The 17,893-nt window shown below is 41.7% G+C and overlaps 1 protein-coding gene across 1 annotated transcript in view; it reads left to right on the plus strand.

The window, feature by feature from the left end:
* The window catches only part of LOC116510599, a 31,825-nt gene extending 14,169 nt beyond the window's left edge, over nt 1–17,656 (plus strand). The window contains 3 exon segments of the mRNA XM_032220209.1: nt 2,842–2,989; nt 15,755–15,922; nt 15,925–17,656. Of these exon segments, the coding sequence (XP_032076100.1) occupies nt 2,842–2,989; nt 15,755–15,922; nt 15,925–16,043 (435 nt within the window). The 3' untranslated portion in view covers nt 16,044–17,656.
* Nucleotides 17,657–17,893: the final 237 nt, after the last annotated feature.

Genomic DNA, 17,893 nt, shown 5'->3' on the forward strand with positions numbered 1-17,893 from the left:
AAAAAAGAAAAAATAAATAAAAAAAAATAAAAATCTTTTGCATTATGCTCAGCCTCCCATCATTCTTAAATTTAAACAGTATAAATCATTCCAATTATATTTTGTCCTCGTCCCTTACTTCTTTGATATTTACCCCCATCTTCCTGTAGACTCTCCAGATAGCCTTTCTTAACCTTATATTCAAATATTAGTTTATACAAAAATCAATTTATCTTCAAATACAGAGCAGTCTAATCATACTTTCGCTACTCATCTTCCTACCCTTCGTTTCTCATCTCCATTCCTCCCAAGTCCAAATTCCATAAGATTAGGATCTCGCTCTTCACTTTAAAATCCTGAGCTTTTTATGTTATACTTCAAACATGTAAATCCGTAAAATGTGTGCCCAAAATCCATACCACTTCATTCAATCCCAAGATCCCTTCATCAATATCCCGCTCCACCTTCCCTTCTGCCCCACTCCTCCTGACTCCATTCATCCCAAACCGCAATTCAAATAAATCTTAGTCCCCGCTTTCCTCACAGAAAACAATTCATGCACAGTTTGGATTGAATTCAAATAAGTCTTATAAAGTCCCGTACAATATCGTCCAAAATAAGCAATGCTTCTTTCCATTCCTCATCGGTACACAGCTTTACCATTTCATACCAAACAGAAATCCTAAAATTTTAATCAGTCCAAGAGCTTAGAAAGTATTTAAAGACATTGCTGGATCTATATTCTTTACTCTTCTGCCCTTCCGGAAAGAGAAGGCAACCCTCTGCCTTATAACCACGTGTCCGCTGCTTTGAAAATATGGCTAAATCCTCAGTTTCCGCTCTTCTGCCTCTCCAGTAGGGGAGAACATCTCCCTCCATCTTGTAACCAAGTAAATTGCTGCTTGTCTTTCCTTCACCTTGTCCTTCCGCATTTCCGAGTGAGTCAAGAAGCCCCGCCTTCAGAGTTTTATAATAAAGTCCCGAGCTTCCGAAACAGAATTAATACGAAATCTTTGATTTTCGAGTGTAACTGTGATTCCAACTGGAGCTTCCCATTTATACTGTATTTGACGATTTCTAAGTTCTTGGGTTAAAAAAAGTATAGCCTCTCCTTGCTTGCAGCATCTGGAGCGGGATTTCTTTAAAGACAAACAAATCATGGCCATCGATTCGGAGCCTGTTGTTGTAAAACTTTTGGATGATCGCATTTCTGGATTCCTCTTGTGAAAAAGTATATAATTATGTCTCTTGGAAGCTGTCGTTGTTCTGCTACACACGAATTCTGGCGATAGATTTTCGAATATTCCAATCAAAATTGAATCCCGGACCTCCCACCGCTTGGCTGAAAGCTTCTACAAACGTCTGTTTCAAGTTCTCTCCTTTCTTTTCGGGCAGTCCTCTGACTCTTATTGCAAACGCCTTTCTGTTATAATTTATCATTATGAGTTGTGTTTGAGTATCTCTAATCTCTTGTTGTAATGCTTGGTGTTGGAAGTCAAATTAGAATTAGCCTCCTCCAAAGTTTCCAGCTTAGTCTCCATTTCTTCGATATAATCTGTCAAAGTAGACATAGCTTCAAACATATCCACCTTTATTTGGGCAATTTTAGTCTGTATTTTGTCGCATAAATCCAGCACAATTCTTTGATTTCTTGTTTAAAATCATTGAGTATTTGAAAAAGAAGCTCCTGTGTCAAGGAATCTCCAGTAGGGGGTGTAGGAGGCAAAGGCAGCGATTTACTAACAAGTTCTTTAAGCACATGCGGGGGGGATTTTTTTGCCTGCTTAGACCTGGGAGGCATTATAGATAAAACTGAGAATATGCAGATAAACAGTGTCTTCACCTGGTCAGTTCTCAATAAATTATTTGTAGATTTTGCTTGTTAATGAGTAGCTCTCCGGGAGATAAAGCCGGTTAATTGCGTCATCAATCACCACCACAGTAAAAACGCCATCTTGTAGCACGGTTGAACAAAGAAGTTTCAAAGGAAAAACAAGGCTGGTGTTTAGATAGTTATAAAAAAAGGAAACATCCAGGAGTAAGACCCGCTCGTGTTAGCCTTAAGTTGCTTTAAGCAATTTATCATTGTCCTGAGGGGGGGGATCGCCTGTCCAGGCTGCAAAAAAGGCAGCTGCGAGGAACTGGCTGGAGATAAGAGCTCAGTTACGCTGGATCTCTTCTCCGTTCGCAGCCCAAAAAAAAAGAGGGCTGTGAACTACGAATAAATCCTAGCACCTGAGCTTCTGCCTGCCCCTTTCTGCCAAAAAGGGTGATCCTATTGATCTTAATTAGATATACAGACCAGAACTCTGAGAGGGGCTCCGTTGAGCTCCTTCGGCGACAGGCTCCGCCCCCAGGAAGCCCTCTAATTTGCATTTCTAAAGTTGCCACAAATCATTGGTGACTTTGCGTATAGAATAAATTAAAAATAAAGCTTTAAAACATGCACCAATAGAAAAGAAAAGAAGATCATCCCAGTAGAACAAAACATCCACTATAACAACCTTGCATAGGGAATTGCCATCCATCTTAGTCCACAATCTGGGGAAAGAGCCAGCTCGTCAAAGCACATTTAAAAGACAGCAGGATCGGCGTCTTTTAAATCTGTGAAGAAATGCAAAGGGCAGGCATTATGACAGAGTATGCATGCTACCTGAGTGCCCTCAGATGCCATTGGTTGATAAGGGGCTTAATATAATACAGAACAGTGTATCATATCCATATGTAAACTGTGTGTGCTTGCTTGATCATCTGTCATCAGGGTCAAATTCAATAAAATAAAGGTTTCTAACTAGACAGCAAGTATCACTTGTTCTTTGACAACAGAATTGAACATTTCTATTTTCCTGGATTTCTTTCTAGTGGGAGAAACTGCAGATGACAGGCAGTGAGCAAAGAAAGATCATGTGCTCTGTAACTTTCCATATCATTGCTATCACTTGTGTGGTGTGGTCACTCTATGTCCTCATAGACCGGACGGCTGAAGAAATTAAACACGGAGAATCCATGGGTATGTTACTTTATTTCTTTCTAACAAAAAGGAATGCTCGAGCCATGACAAATTGCTCAAAATCAGGGAAACATTTTTTATATGTTATGCTTTGTTTTATCAAAATTGGTTTATGTGGATTATATGGTATTCCTTTAATGAAAATGATGTATCCCTGTTTTTTTTCTTGCTCTTACTATTTTATTTTGCCACTTGGTTCTTTTGTTTTGAAATGAAGTAATAATTACTTTCAATGTGAATTATCAAACTACAGTAGGACTTGCTCTTCCACTTTGCCATGGCAATTTGGACACAAACTAAATTTACTTAATCTTTGGAGCAGATTAAGACAGATTAAGGAACATCAGATCATAAGAGAAATGTTCACCAATACTTTCAGTTCTACTGACCAAAATATTAGTTGCAAGCTATTTTGTCACATAAAACAAAGTTATGCATTTGGGGTCCTCTAAATCTGATGTTTGCTAGATAAGGAAGGGTGTAGTATGGTTTGGTATGGTATATTCTCTTCCTCAGTGAGAAAGGCTAATTCTTCCTCTCACTATTCAGACTGATTCTTTTACTTCCCACTCAACTAATAATTGGGAAGAAGAGAAAAAGCTAAAGCTATAGCACATGTGCCCCGCAAAATAATAAAAAGATCCCACTGCTCTTGTTCTCTGCACGGTCGTTTTCTGAGTCATGTTGCAATTAAAGGTCTAATTATTTATCAGGACTTGTGTATGTTTACTGCAAAAAGAATCCAGCAGTTAAGTCTGATTTTCTGATCAGATATGCAAAATCTGTGCCAAAATATGAGGCAGGGTAATTGTTTTTTGCAGCTTCTATAGTTGGGATAAACATTCATACCTGGATAAAATTTAATTGGAGATGTCCAATTTAATGTAGTCTGTAGGCCACTTTGCCTACTTATAAGATTGGCACTTGGATTTAAACTCACTGTTTGATCACTGCGGTTCAGAGTCAGAAAAAAAGCATGAAATTATCTGCATTTTGTATATTCAACATTATATATGAAATGAACTTTCAAATTGTTAAAAATCATGTAAAAAGTCTGAAAATGTTATACATACCCATTCTCTTTTCTGATTAACTATTATAAGGAGTAATAAGCAAAAATGGAAAGGAAAGGAAAAAATAAAAGTAAACAAAAGAAAATAAGGGGGGTTGGCAGAGATCCCGTGAAAGATTTGGCTGTTACCTTTTCTCTACTCTGAAGATAACTGACTATGGATGACTATTCTTGAGAACCATCTCCATGGGGGAATGGGGTGACTTCCCACTCAGCATGGCCATCTGAGTGCCATCTGGTGGGCATGGGTGGGTGTGGCCAGGTCGATGTGAAGGATTAGGTGCAGCCGGCTCGGCGCGGCTGACTTGGGATGGCTGACTTGGGCAGTTGGGTGGGCATGGCCAGGCAGACATAACCATGTGGGTGTGATCAGGTGGGAACTCTCAGGTTGGTGTGGCCAGGTGGACTCAGAACAAGTCGCCTCAGGCAACTAGACGTGGAACCAACTCAGCACCCCCCCAGAACAAAAATCACCTGAAGATGTGCTGGCAAACAGGAAGTATGGAAGCTGCAAGAGGTTCCTCTGCTAAATTTGGCAGGGAAGGAAGGGGCTCAAGTACTTCTTTACATACTGTGCATAGTTAGACAATGAAATCTGGTAACATAAAATGTGGCAAAAGTCATCCGCAAACAGCCTTAAAAGGGGCTAGTCAACTTCATGTAAGCTAGGTTTTATTTATCTATATTTGTTAGTAAACGTTCAGCCATCCAGTCACTGGGGAGGCAAAATGGGATGGCCTTCTCATAGATATCAAGTTCTCACTTTATCAATCAGTTAGAATAGAGCTGGAAGGGATCTTGGATGTCTTCTAGTCCAAACCACTGCTTCAGCAGGAGATCCTATAGCAGCGATGGCTAACCATTTTGTCTTCGCGTGCCAAAATAACACACCCACACCCATAATGCAATGTACCCCACCCCCTGCACATGTGTGTATGACACCCCCCTGCTCCCCTGCCCCTTGTGCATGCGCAGGACCCCTCACCATACCGCGTTTTGGGCCTAGCAGCCCTCCCTGAAGCCTTCTGTGCCACGGCCCATTTTGGGACTAGCAGGCCTTCCTGAAGCCGCCCTCACATGCATGCACAACCCCCACCCCCCTGGGCATGTGTGCATGTTCCCGCATGCGCACAGAGACCCGAAAATCATCTGGCTGGTGGAGGTGTGCACGCATGCGTGTTGGAGCTGAGCTGGGCGATGACTTGCGTGCTAGAGGGCTAGGTGTGCCACCTGTGGCATGCGTGCCCTAGGTTCACCGTCACGGCCCTATAGTATCGGTTATATCATCCTATAGTACTCTATAGTGTCAAACTGGCAGCCAGCAGGCCAGATGCATTACACGCAGGCCAGCCCCACAAAGATAAATAAAACCATGATACGTCATGTGATGTCACATGATGCGATCAAATTTGACACTTGTGCCCTATACCATTTAAGACCAGTGACTGTCTAGTGTCTTAGAATGCAGGATAAGACAAAGCTTGAGCTATCACTGTAGTTTTTCATATTCTTATGATTTATTTTCTTATGCTGCTCTTGTAATTGTGGCAGGATGGCCAGATAAGGCTCTCTTGCCTGATAGGTCCAAAGGAATGATGTGCATATCTATAAACAAAAGAGACATTTGCCTAGTTTTTGGTCAGATAGACTAACAAACAGGGAAATCAAGATACTACATTTAGTTGGGATTGTTTATGATCTTTTGCCTTAACTGTAGGAAACACTGATGAGGAAGACATAGATCAATAAAGTCTGGAAATCAAAGAAAACAAACTGGTATACTGTGACTTTCACAACATTACATGTGGAAGCGAGCAAGAGAAATAAATGGCTGGAATAAGAACTAGGAAAAAAATACTGGCTTTTATTAAATCTCTTCTCTGATTCAGTGAGTTTTCTGCAAATTGATGTACTTTGTGAGGATTTATAACTCTAAAGAAATATAGAAGTTACATCTAACACTCATCATTGTGATATACTCCATGTTGTGATCCAGCTCCCAAACTTAGCAGAGGAACTTCTCCTGGGAAGCAGAAAAAAAGGAGTGTTTTACCAAATTTGGGGTGGGGAGGGATCCATCCTTTGCCTTTAAAATTTTGCAGTTCCCTGCTTCCTATTTGCCAACACGATTTTTGTTCTGGCAGGGTGATGAGTCTACCTTGGCTATGTCCACCTGGTGCCTCCCACCTAGCCACACCCACGTGTTTGCATCCACCTGGCCATACCAGGTTCTTATTACCATATCTGGTGGAGTTGTCCTATAGTAAAAAAAAAAAAAAAAAAGATGTTAAAAATTAAATGTGACTAGAATAAATGACAAACAATTAGACCCAAAATCAGAGATGTTCTTCTTGGGTATCCTACTGGAGAAATATAATAAAAGAAATATATATTTACTTTTACATGTGGTAACAGCAGCAGTATACGCACAAAATTGGAAAAATGAAAATATACCTATAGAGGAAAATTAATAAAGAAATACTAGAATGTGTTGAATGGATAGATTAACATTGAAAATTAAGGATATGGAGGAAACAATGCTTTTTAACTTGGGAATTATTCTATCAATGGTTAGAAAATAGAAGCAGAATTTAGAAATTTAGAATTAAGGAGCATATGTAAATAAAAATGAAATAGGTGTGTAATTAATGAATATTGAATAATGAGGATAAGTAAACATTATGATTAATAGACTTGGAGGATAATGGTTACAAATGTGATGTTTATATGATGTTTATAATGTTTGATATTATTAACTAATTATGGACAAAACTGAACAGAGCGTTTAATTAAGTAACAGAAAATGTTTAATAATAATAAGTGAACGTCATAGTGAATAGACTTTGAGAATAATGGTTATAACTATTATTTGTATAAGATTTATTATTGTATTTAAAAGAGATTGTACCAGATAGTACACTGCCATTGTGGATATGGACATTTTATATATAACAATGGAAATTGCATAATAAAAAGTAATAATAACAAAATAAATGAAAGGGGACACCTTATTGGTCATAGATTATTTTTTGATCAGTCTTCATTTAGTTTTACCTCTATATGATAATAAGATTGTGCACCTGAGGTATTGAATGGATCTGCTTAGTTTTCAATAGGTGTAGGCATTTTCCAGATACATCTACTCACACCTATATGTATGAGTAATAGCTATATCACTCATTGAACTCTGAATATGCAACTTAAGGGCAATGTCCCTAAGAGATGTCTCCCTGTTTGCAGATCCCAAAAAATGTAATGGTTACCGAGGATCTCCAGGAACAAAAATGATTCTTACAGCAAATGAACATGAATGCAAGTTGGAGCCTTGTTTGGGCCTACTTGTGGTGATGAGAGCAGTGAAGTATTTATATTCACCATCCTTGTTACACCAGCAGAATGTCATCTAGCAGTCCTGCTTAAGATGATATACTCTACTATTCAAAGAAAAGTTAGCTCAAAGAGCTTTTATTCAAACTGCTATGAAATATTTGCATTGATTCCATCACTTGTATTTGTTTAAATCTTGACGCTTCATTGGCAGAGCCAAAGGAAGTAACTGGAGTGATACTTTGTGAAATGATCTGAGATGCTTATGAGCTTTTTGACTCTGATGAGGTGAATATGGCCTTTGCAGCATGAGTTTCTTCCCCTATATGATGGATTGTGGCCCCACCTGGTTCTTTCAGGAAGTTAGGGTGATTAATATTATTTTGAGGGAGCAAGTGGTGCCATATTCTGTCAATATAGCTATATTAAACCTTTTAAATGAATCATTTTAAATAGGGCTGCCAGGCCAGCATTATGGGCCCCAGGCAAAGCAGTGTACTGGGGCCCCTATGACAGGTACTCACAGGAATAAATATGTAAATGGTCGATAAAATTAAACGTGTATTTTATTGGCACTTCCAACAAATTAGTATGGAGCCCCTATGCTCGTGGGGGTCCACAGGTAAGTGCCCATCAGGCCCATGCATGAGACAGCCTGTGCCAGACAAATATCTGCATTCGGAGTCAAAAAGTAACTGTTGCTGTTCTTTTCACCACAGTGCAATCCTTAGGATGAGCTCTTATTTGTGATTGTTTGGGTTCACTCTTGTCTTCCTCCAAGTGGTACTATAGGCACCTTTGCTGTCTTTCATTTCCTGGAGTTCTTCAGAAAACCAGAGAGTGCCAGAGATTGACTTACAGCTAGTGGCTACATAAGAGCAATCCAATCTGTGTTCTCATTACTGTGTTCTTCATTGTACCAATGAAGGAGAATATTTGTATCTCAGGGTTGAAATGTGGAGTCCTTGGTGCTCTCTGAGTTTTGTTGTTTTCTTGCAGACGTTTCATTACCCAAACTAGGTAACATTATTAGTGCTAGTTATTACTACTGATGATGTTACTTAGTTTGGATAATGAAACATCTGCAAAAAAACAACAAAGTTCAGAGAGCACCAAGGACACCTGAACTCATCAGTGGGCCCAATTTTTGGCAACAAGTAGAGCTTGCAGCCAAACCACCCATCAAAGCTTCCACTCCCTTTGGAACCCCAAACCTCTTTTGAGCAGACTGGACTAATAGGTCCTGTCTCCTTCTGGGAGTAGGTGGCACTGGTAAGTTGAAAGGCTTCAGCCAGTGATTTGTCCATGGTAATGTCCTTTATACCCAAATCACATCCCAGCTACCCCAAGATTAAACAAAACCCAAATCTTTGGTATATGTCAGGCTGAATTATTTGGATTAATTTCATGATGCAGAAAAACTGAGCTACTCTAATTCAGTGTCATCGTCTGTTGAAAGCTATGCATTTGGCTGTAAAGTATGGACTAAATTCTAAACACACAAACAAAGGAAAAAAATAATTCATACTAAAGTGAAGCCTGTGTAGGTAGATCTTGGGCATTTCCTTTCCATATATTGCAATCCATTCAGTGATATTCTGGTACAATTAAGCTATAAGTTTAATGAAAAAAATCTGTATTAAAAGATAGTAATAGTTTAGTATTTAATGGATTAGGGTTAACCTAAATAATCCTAAAATTATTTACAGCAAGTGCTTCTGAATTACATGAGCCCAACAGTTCTGCCAATGAATAAAGCAATTACAACTTTTCTTCTGCTTTATCAATTGGAGTGTGTGTTCTTAAAAGAAAATTTGTGAATTAGAATTTCTACTTATTCTAGAAATTCAGTATGTTACTAAAATAACATTTTAGTTATATTTTCTTCTTCCAGCGTAGCAACAAAATTAGTTAGGCAGACTGGAGAAAGGCAGTTTTATCATTGTAGAAACAGATGGTTAAAAAGAATATGTTGGAGAAAGAATGAATGGGAGCAAGATCTGCAAAAGTATTGGCAGATTTAGTCATGTGAGTGGGGATTGAAGAGATGGCAGACTCTTCTTTACTGAAGACTCTAAACTGCTGTAATATGTATTTTTATTTATATTTGGTATATATACTGTACCATGGGACAAAGTGGTTTAGATTATTTCTTCCCTTCTGCTCCCTATATTTTGTAGTGCCCATAAAAGGTCAAAGCAGGATTAAACTATGATACACCATGGTTCAACAAACAAAGGCAACTTGAAACCAGAATTTCAGATCATGAAATAAAATCAACTAATGGGCTAGGAGGGGTAAACTATAGCTCACCTACCAAAGCATGATTCATCTGTAACTCTTAGCATACAACAGAGATACCATCTTACAACTAGCAGGTAGAAAGAGTTAAGTTAGGTTTGCTTGGTCATAATAAATCATAAACATGAGACAAACATACTTGCTAAAGTAATGAGCATAACATTCTTTTCAAATAATGAAAGGTGAATGTATTGAAAATTATACATACATACATACATACATACATACATACACACGCATTCTCCATGATTGGTGGAGACAGCAGTCACATAGGGTTCACTCTGTCCAGTACCAATAGGGTTGAGTATAAAGATTATAAAGCATTCCTCCTTGCTGCTCTTTCCCAGCTTTTTAGACCCAACCAGTTCTGGGCTGGACATGTAGTTGTATTTCTCTGATTATATTGTTCTTTCTTACTAATTGGCTATTTATAAAACTTTCATATTTCAACTCCAGTCATTCTTAAGATCTTGCAGACAGGGGGAGTACTTATATTAAGCAAGAGGCTTTGTCCCTCGCCACGGAGCCAGCCGTGTGGCTGGGACAGCCGTTTTAAAGCAACTGAGGTTTTTTTTTCCTCTCGGTGATCGTCGGAGGCTTGTATTAGGCAGTGGAGCGGCTCCGATGCTTCTCTTTTGAGCGGATTGCTGGAGGTTGCCTCGGTGACAAACCCAAGGGTGATAACCCTGTGCTTGTCATCAGGAACACAGCGCTGGGGCTGCAAAGCTCTCAGGAAGATCGCTGTTTCCCATCAGAGATTGCAGCAAGCACCATTTCAAGCCAGCAGAGAGTGTGTGACAGTTGATTTTGGTGCGAAAAGCAGCGATGTGTCATTTTGAAGCCAACGGTCGGTGACGGGGCTCTTTTACAGCATTACCTTGAGGCTGCCTGTTTCTTCTTGGCTTCTAATGATGGCTTCCAGCACAGGGGATGGAGCAGTACCAGAGAGCCCTACTGCTGGCTCTTTATTAGCTCAGACTTCTAGGAGAAGGGTGGCAGCTGCCCAACCTGCGGAGCTCCCTGCAAAGGCTCCCAAGACAGCAAAAAAGTGGGGAAAGGGCAGCTCAAGTCCTCATTGCACAAGACAGCTCCCAGCAAGCGCACACAGGATGGCAGAGAGAGCCCTCACCCATTCCAGGTGATCCCTATCTCTCCTGGTAGCCCTCCTCCTGTGGGTCTTTCTTCTGATTCAGGGGATTCCCTTTCTGAACCTGGTTCTCCTTCTCAGATAGGGGATGGTACAGGTTTTTTTGATTCTCCTCAAAGTGAGGATGACTCCTTAGAAGATGCAGGCCCTTCTCCAGTGGCAGATCAGGCTTCCTCTTCCCCAGGATTTTTGGGTTTGAACCAACCCCTGATACTACCCCTGCTATTACCCCTGATGTAGCTGCCATTATCTCTTCTGCCATTGAAAAGGGGATAGCTGCTGGCCTCAAATGTTAAGAGATCCTCTGGCCACAGTTCTAAATCTAAATCGGAGGGGTCTAAACCCAAGAGTAAAAAGAAACACTCTTCTAGTAAGGATACTGCTGATCCTTCGACTTCTAGGTCTGCCATAGCAGGGGATGAGGATGAGCAGCCCCCCAGAGATTCTGATCTCACTGAGGATGAGGATCTGGCCCCTGACCAACCCAGCCTTTGTGGGGTTGTTCAAACCGGTTCTTTTCCTCTCCTTGCTGTTTAAGGCAAAGAAGATTGCTGGTTTTAAGCCTACCCCGGATCCTAAGCCTGCAGCCTCTGACACTGGGGATTCTGAGGATCTTCTTTTCCTAGAACCTACCGTTGAGAAGGAGGTGGTTCCTTCTCCTAGGAGTTTTATGAACGTGGTGCAAAGGCAATGGGCCTCTCCTGGCACCGGTCCTCTTCCTAATTCTCTTGATAAGTGCCTGTATAATGTAGGACCTGCCTTAGTCAAGGCTCTAGACCTTCCAGCCAACGACCTGTCTGTGGTAGCTCTGGCCTCTCTAATGCAGCTGCCAGTGCTCCCGAGGATTTGCTTAAGCCTGAAGACAAGTGTTTCGAACAAACACTTGTCAAAGGTCACCAGGCCTCTGCCTGGGCTATTAGGGTTTCCACTTCTTCCTCATTTTTTAGCAGATCTGCTCTCCTTTGGCTAAAACAACTTCAGAGCAGGATTCCAAATAAAGACGCTAGGACCCACAGGGATTTAAACAAATTAAAAGCAGCTCTCGAGTTTTCTGCAGGTGCTGCGCTTAACCCAGCTCGCTTTGCCTCCAAAGCCATTGTTTCTACGGTCACCTCTAGGCAATTACTGTGGCTAAAAAATTGGCAAGCCGATGCCAGACACAAGTGGCATCTGGCTTCATCTCGCTTTTCAGGGGGTAATTGTTTAGGGCCCCTTTGGAACTCTTATTAGAGGAGTCAAAGTAAGATCCTCCAATCGACTTTCCACAAGGCAAACAATAGAAATTCCTCTACCTTCTATAGACGCCAGCCCTTTTGTGGGCAGGACGGGGGTTTCTCCAACTCCCGTCCGCAGCGTCAGTCACTCTCTAGGCAGGAATCCAACCAACAGCAGGATAGGTCCAATAGGGCCTTCCAACGATATCCTCCTAGGAAATCCTTTAGAGGTGGCTTCAATCGATCCTACAGACGTCAGAAGTGGCTGTCTGGAGATCTTCCGATAGGGGGCTGACTGACGGTGTTTGCGGATCGATGGGAGGACATAACAACAGATGCTTGGGTCTTGCAGACCATCAGATGGGGTCTGACCGTGGAATTTCTCTCCATTCCCCCGAGGCATTTCGTCCCTTGCCCAGTGTCTCAGGACAGTCTCAAGAGACAGTTGGTGGAACAGGCCATTTGCCATCTTCTTCAGATCAGGGCCATCCAAGCTGTTCCCAAGGGCCAGGAACGTCTGGGATTTTACTCCCGGCTGTTTGTGGTTCCAAAGGCCTCGAGGGAATGGAGACCAATTCTGGATCTGAAAATCTTGAACTGATATGTCCTTTATCAACGGTTCAAGATGCACTCCCTGCAATCCATCTTGGAGAGCGTCCACAAGGGCGACTTCCTCTCCTCGGTGGACCTTACAGAGGTATATCTTCATATTCCCATCCTCCATGAACACAGGCAGTTCCTTCGATTGAAGTACAGGGAAATCATTGCCAGTACTGGGACCTCCCCTTCAGGCTGTCATTAGCCCCAAGGGTATTCACAAAAGTGCTAGCGGTGGTGGCTGCCCACCTCCGCTCAAGATTAGTCAGAATCCAAGTATATCTAGACGACATTCTCCTGCTGTCCCCCTCCATCAGGCAGAGTCACAGGGACATTCGAACTACCATTCAAGTCCTCCAAGAGCTAGGCTTCTCCATAAATCTAGCAAAAAGCTCTCTAAGGCCAGACACCCACATCCTTAATTTGGGAGCTCTAATAGACACTGTTCAGGGCAAACAGATCGGCGGAACAGCCTGCAGGAGCTAGCCAAGACAATCCAGCGACGTGACAGAGCCCAACCTCTCCAGTTGTCTCGGCTCTTGGGGAAAATGGTCTCCTGCTTCTCCAATGTGCCATGGGCGCGCCTCCACAGTCGTTGCCTGCAGTGGTACCTGTTACCGTACCAGAAGAAGGATATCAGCTGTTCTCTGCAAAAGGTTTGCACTCCCGCATATGTGAGGAAGTCCCTGGGGTGGTGGCTCTCCCCGGCATTGACTCAAGGGACTCTCTTTTGAGAGCCGGTTCATCTAACTATCACCATCGATGTCAGTCTGATGGGTGGGAGGCCTACCTTTGGTCAGGGATGACTCAGGGATTGTGGTCACAGGCCGATCTTGCCAACACCATCAATTGGCTGGAACTGCGGGCATTCATCTAGCCCTTTGGAGGTTCCAAAACACGGTACGCAACACCCATGTCTTAATCCTCACGGACAACATCACCGCCAAGGGGCACGTAAATCAGCAAGAGGGCACCAGGTCCAAACCGCTAATGAGGCAGGCGTGGCTGTTGGGGCTTTGGGTGGAAGCCCACCTTCTCTCACTCAAGGTGGACCACATCTTGGGTGTCGCCAACGTTCAGGCCGACTGGCTAAGTTGCACTCAAGTCGACCAGGGTGAGCATCTCATGCAGCCTCTTTCAGGAGATATCCCGCAGATACTCAACCTCTTCACCTTGAGGGAAAATGCCCTTCTCCCATGGTACTTCACCAGGTATGCGTCCCCAGGAGCAGAGGGGGTGGACGCTTTGCGGTGCCCGTGGCCCCCGGGCCTTCTGAACGTGTTCCCTCCTCTGCCTCTAATACAGAGGGTGGTACGGAAAATACTAGACGAGGAGGCGGAAATTCTCCTTCTGGCACCACATTGGGCCCGCCGGCCGTGGTTCAGGGACTTAATTACGTTATCTGTAACACCTCCGTGGTGCATTCCGCTACACAGACTGGCCCTCTCACAAGGCTCAATCCAGCATCCAGATCCACATTGGTTACAACTAACCATGTGGAGGTTGAGCGGCAGGTGCTGAGAGCGGATGGGCTGTTGGACAGTGTCATTCAAACCATTCAAGCCTCGCGCCACCCCTCCACGACTTGAATATACGACGCAACCTGGATAGCGTTTACCAAGTGGTGTTCTTCTGATCTTGCCTGCCTCACTGGCTAATGTGTTAGACTTTCTCCAACAGGGCCTCACCAAAGGTATTTCGCCAAACACGTTAAGGCATCAGGTGGCGGCCCCCTCTACACTCTTGACTCTACCGACAGGTGAGCCCATCTCTCATCTGCCACATATATGTTGGTTTCTCCATGGAGCGACCAATATTCGTCCTCTGACTGTTCACAGATACCCAACCTGGGACTTAACCAAAGTTTTAGACTTTCTGACCAGGGCTCAGTTTGAGCCATTGCAGACCGTATCTCTTCAACATCTCACGTTCAAGGTCTGTTTCCTGATCGCAGTGACATCAGCAAGACAAATCTCCGAAATCGCAGCTCTGTCGATGAGAAGCGACCTTTGTATGTTTCATGCAGATAGGGTCGTTCTCTGTCTAGATCCGATATTTATGCCCAAAGTTAACTCAGCCTTTCATAAGGTTCAGGAACTGATTCTCTCTAATTTTTGTCCCAATCCTTCTCATGAGTTAGAAGAAAAGTGGCATTCCCTAGATGTTCTCAGGGCTTTACGTATCTATAAACGTTCAGCTATGTTCAAGCATTCTGAAGCCTTGCTAGTCTCTTTTCAGCCAACTTCCCTGGGTTCTAAAGTCTCCTCTTCCACCATAGGTCGCTGGCTTAGAGCCTGTATCACTAAAACTTACAGAGCCAATGATCTCGTTCCTCCACAGGGTATAACCTCTCATTCCACTCGTAGTGCAGCCATGTCAGCTGCCTGGGCTACTCAGGCGTCAGTAGAGGAAATTTGGCCACTTGGACTTCTCCCATTCCCTTTATCCGTCATTACAAGATAGACCAGTTTGCTTCGGCTGAAGTGGCCTTTGGAAGGAGAGTTTTACAGCAAGTCCATTCCCTGGACTCCTCTTCCACGGGGACTGGATCCCTCCCTTAATTAGGAACTAGCTTGGGTATGTCCCTACGTGACTGCTGTCTCCACCAATCGTGGAGAATGGGCGTTGGTACTTATCTGATACGCTTATTCTCACTGCAGGTGGAGACAGCAGTGGCCCCCACCCTGTTCCAGTCAAGGTTCTCCTTCATTAGGATTAGGTCGGTCCTTTCTTTCCTTTTCTTGGTTTCCCTTTAATCTCCTTCTCCATATCAACTACACGACAGTCTACATCATGTCTTCGTCTAAAAGCTGGGGAAGAGCAGCAAGGAGGAAGGCTTTATAATCTGTAGACAACCCTATTGGTTACTGGAGAGTGAACCCTACATGACTGCTGTCTCCACCTGCAGTGAGAATGAGCATATCAGGTAAGTACCAAACACCCATTTCCCAATGCATTTCTCCTAAATGCTTGTTTAACGCTTTTATATCTTGATATACATTTTTTCTGCTATCTTAAGAGCCATGTATCTGAATATTCTAGTGACTTACAGCTTTATTTAACTTTAAATTCTAATTCTGAGCATTTTGAATCCTTCTGCACCTCAGGTATTCTAGAATGGCCATTTTGGACTAAGCTAGTAGTAGTAGCTATTGGTTTCACCGGTGGAATTCTTTTCATGTATGTTCAATGCAAAGTTTATGTACAACTGTGGAAAAGACTTAAAGCTTATAACCGTGTGATATATGTACAGAACTGCCCAGACATAAGCAAAAAAGCAGATTAGAAAAACAAAATGCTGAATATTCAAGTATCTTCAGAAGCCATCATACAGAGACTACCAGTTCAAATTGCACAGAAACTGAAAATGTGAATGCTAACATTCTTCATATTTGACATGTTTTTTTCTTGAAGATTTGGATCAGCATTATTTACTATTTTCAGATATTTAACTTAAGACTGAGTTGGTAGAAATATTCTTCTTTTACCAGAGCATCAATCAGAAGATAAACCGAAGAAAGTCTGCTTGAATGATATATAAATGATGTTAATCATTATTTTCTCTCCATTTTAAAACAATTCAGTTTTGGTCAATCATTCTAAAATATGTCTTGGTTACATTAAGAAAGTGTCTTTTCTCTACTATATGAAACTATTAAATGAGATACAAAGGAGGAAATATGTTTTTACATAAACATACTATTATACATACCTCTATAGTGCACCAGGACCCCATTTACAAATCTTCATGTTGCAAATAGTATGTAGTTCTACTATTGCTGTAAATAATTTGCTTACACTGTATCTGTGAACTGTATCACACTCAGGGTAGGGATGTCGAAACATGAAGCACTTTTAATTGTTTTTATATTATAACAAATTTGAAACAATCTCAGTTCAGTGTGTTCCTTTGAATTACTGAAAGCACATTAATATGTAGACCTGACCATTTGCCTTAAAACAACAAGGTTTGTACTAAAAATTTCCTCAAATGTTCTTATGTCTAATAATAAATACTTTCTTGACATTTTGTTTGTTTGCCCTTTTTTAAAAATACTGCAAACTTTGATTGTGGAACAGAAAATAATGATATAGATTAAATGTTTTCAGTATTCTCTGTAATATTAGAATAAGTTAATTGATCTGATTTTAATAAAAAAGAATTTTAGTGCTGCACTTTTCTAGCATATTTTATATATGTATACATATCTTCAAGTCAGCCTTGACTACTGGTGATTGCATTGGCAACCTTTTTGGAAGTGATTGCTCTTACCTCATTCCTCAAGGTAAAAGATTGTGTCTAGGCCAAAGTCATCAGCTGGTTTCTGGACCTGAAACAGGACTAAAATTCAAAGTCTTTATCACTACCTGGCTCTCTTTCTAGTATTTACACCTGCTTGTAATGTATTTGAAGTACAATGCTGATTGTATGCATTCTATCTGACATACTTCCATCCGAGAATTTAAAGCAGGTTTAAGAAGAATTGGTAGATGTTATCAATTCTAATTAAATGTGCTTGTAAAGTCCTGCCTCACCAGCCTTCTCAAGAAAACAGAACTCTTGAAATGAATGGCATTTCAAAAGGAACTTTTATTGGATGACAATGATAGTAGAGTGTAGACAACATCTGACTTTTGTGCGCTGGAGCGTTAGGTTAAACAACTCCTTTTTGAGGCCCTTCCCAATGTCCAGTTCATCTTTGAGCCAATTCCAAGGTGTGAAGATGTAAGAATTTCGGGTTGAGAAGATAAGTAACAGGTGCCATAATCTCGCTCCTCCAGTGGTGAGACAAAACAGATTGCCCAAAGCACATTCTTTCCCCCCTCCCAACATCCTAAAGGTACATCAAAGCAGAGAACAGGAACAAAGGAAAATCCAATGCAAGTGTAGTCCGAATCCTCCCCCTCCCTCCATAATGGCAAGGTCCCAATAGAGATCAATGGGACTTGGCAGTGCTTTAATTGTCTTGGAACGCCCAAAATGTTAATAATAAAAAATTGAAGTTTGATGGCTTTGTTTCTTTCTTTCTTGAATTTCTAGTTCACCCTATTCCAAAACTATTCTGAGCAGCTTCACAAGTTACAAAAAACAACACTGCATAAAAACAACCATCTGAGGGACACATTACATTAACCACCAATTATATCACTCTCAACTCAGAAGGCTTGGGGCTAGATTTTGGCAGGGGAATCTTTTAAGATTGCTTGAAGACAGACAAGGTGGAGACCATACGAATAATTCGTTA

The sequence above is a fragment of the Thamnophis elegans genome, chromosome 6, assembly GCF_009769535.1.
Source record: "Thamnophis elegans isolate rThaEle1 chromosome 6, rThaEle1.pri, whole genome shotgun sequence".
Classification (NCBI taxonomy): Eukaryota; Metazoa; Chordata; class Lepidosauria; order Squamata; family Colubridae; genus Thamnophis; species Thamnophis elegans.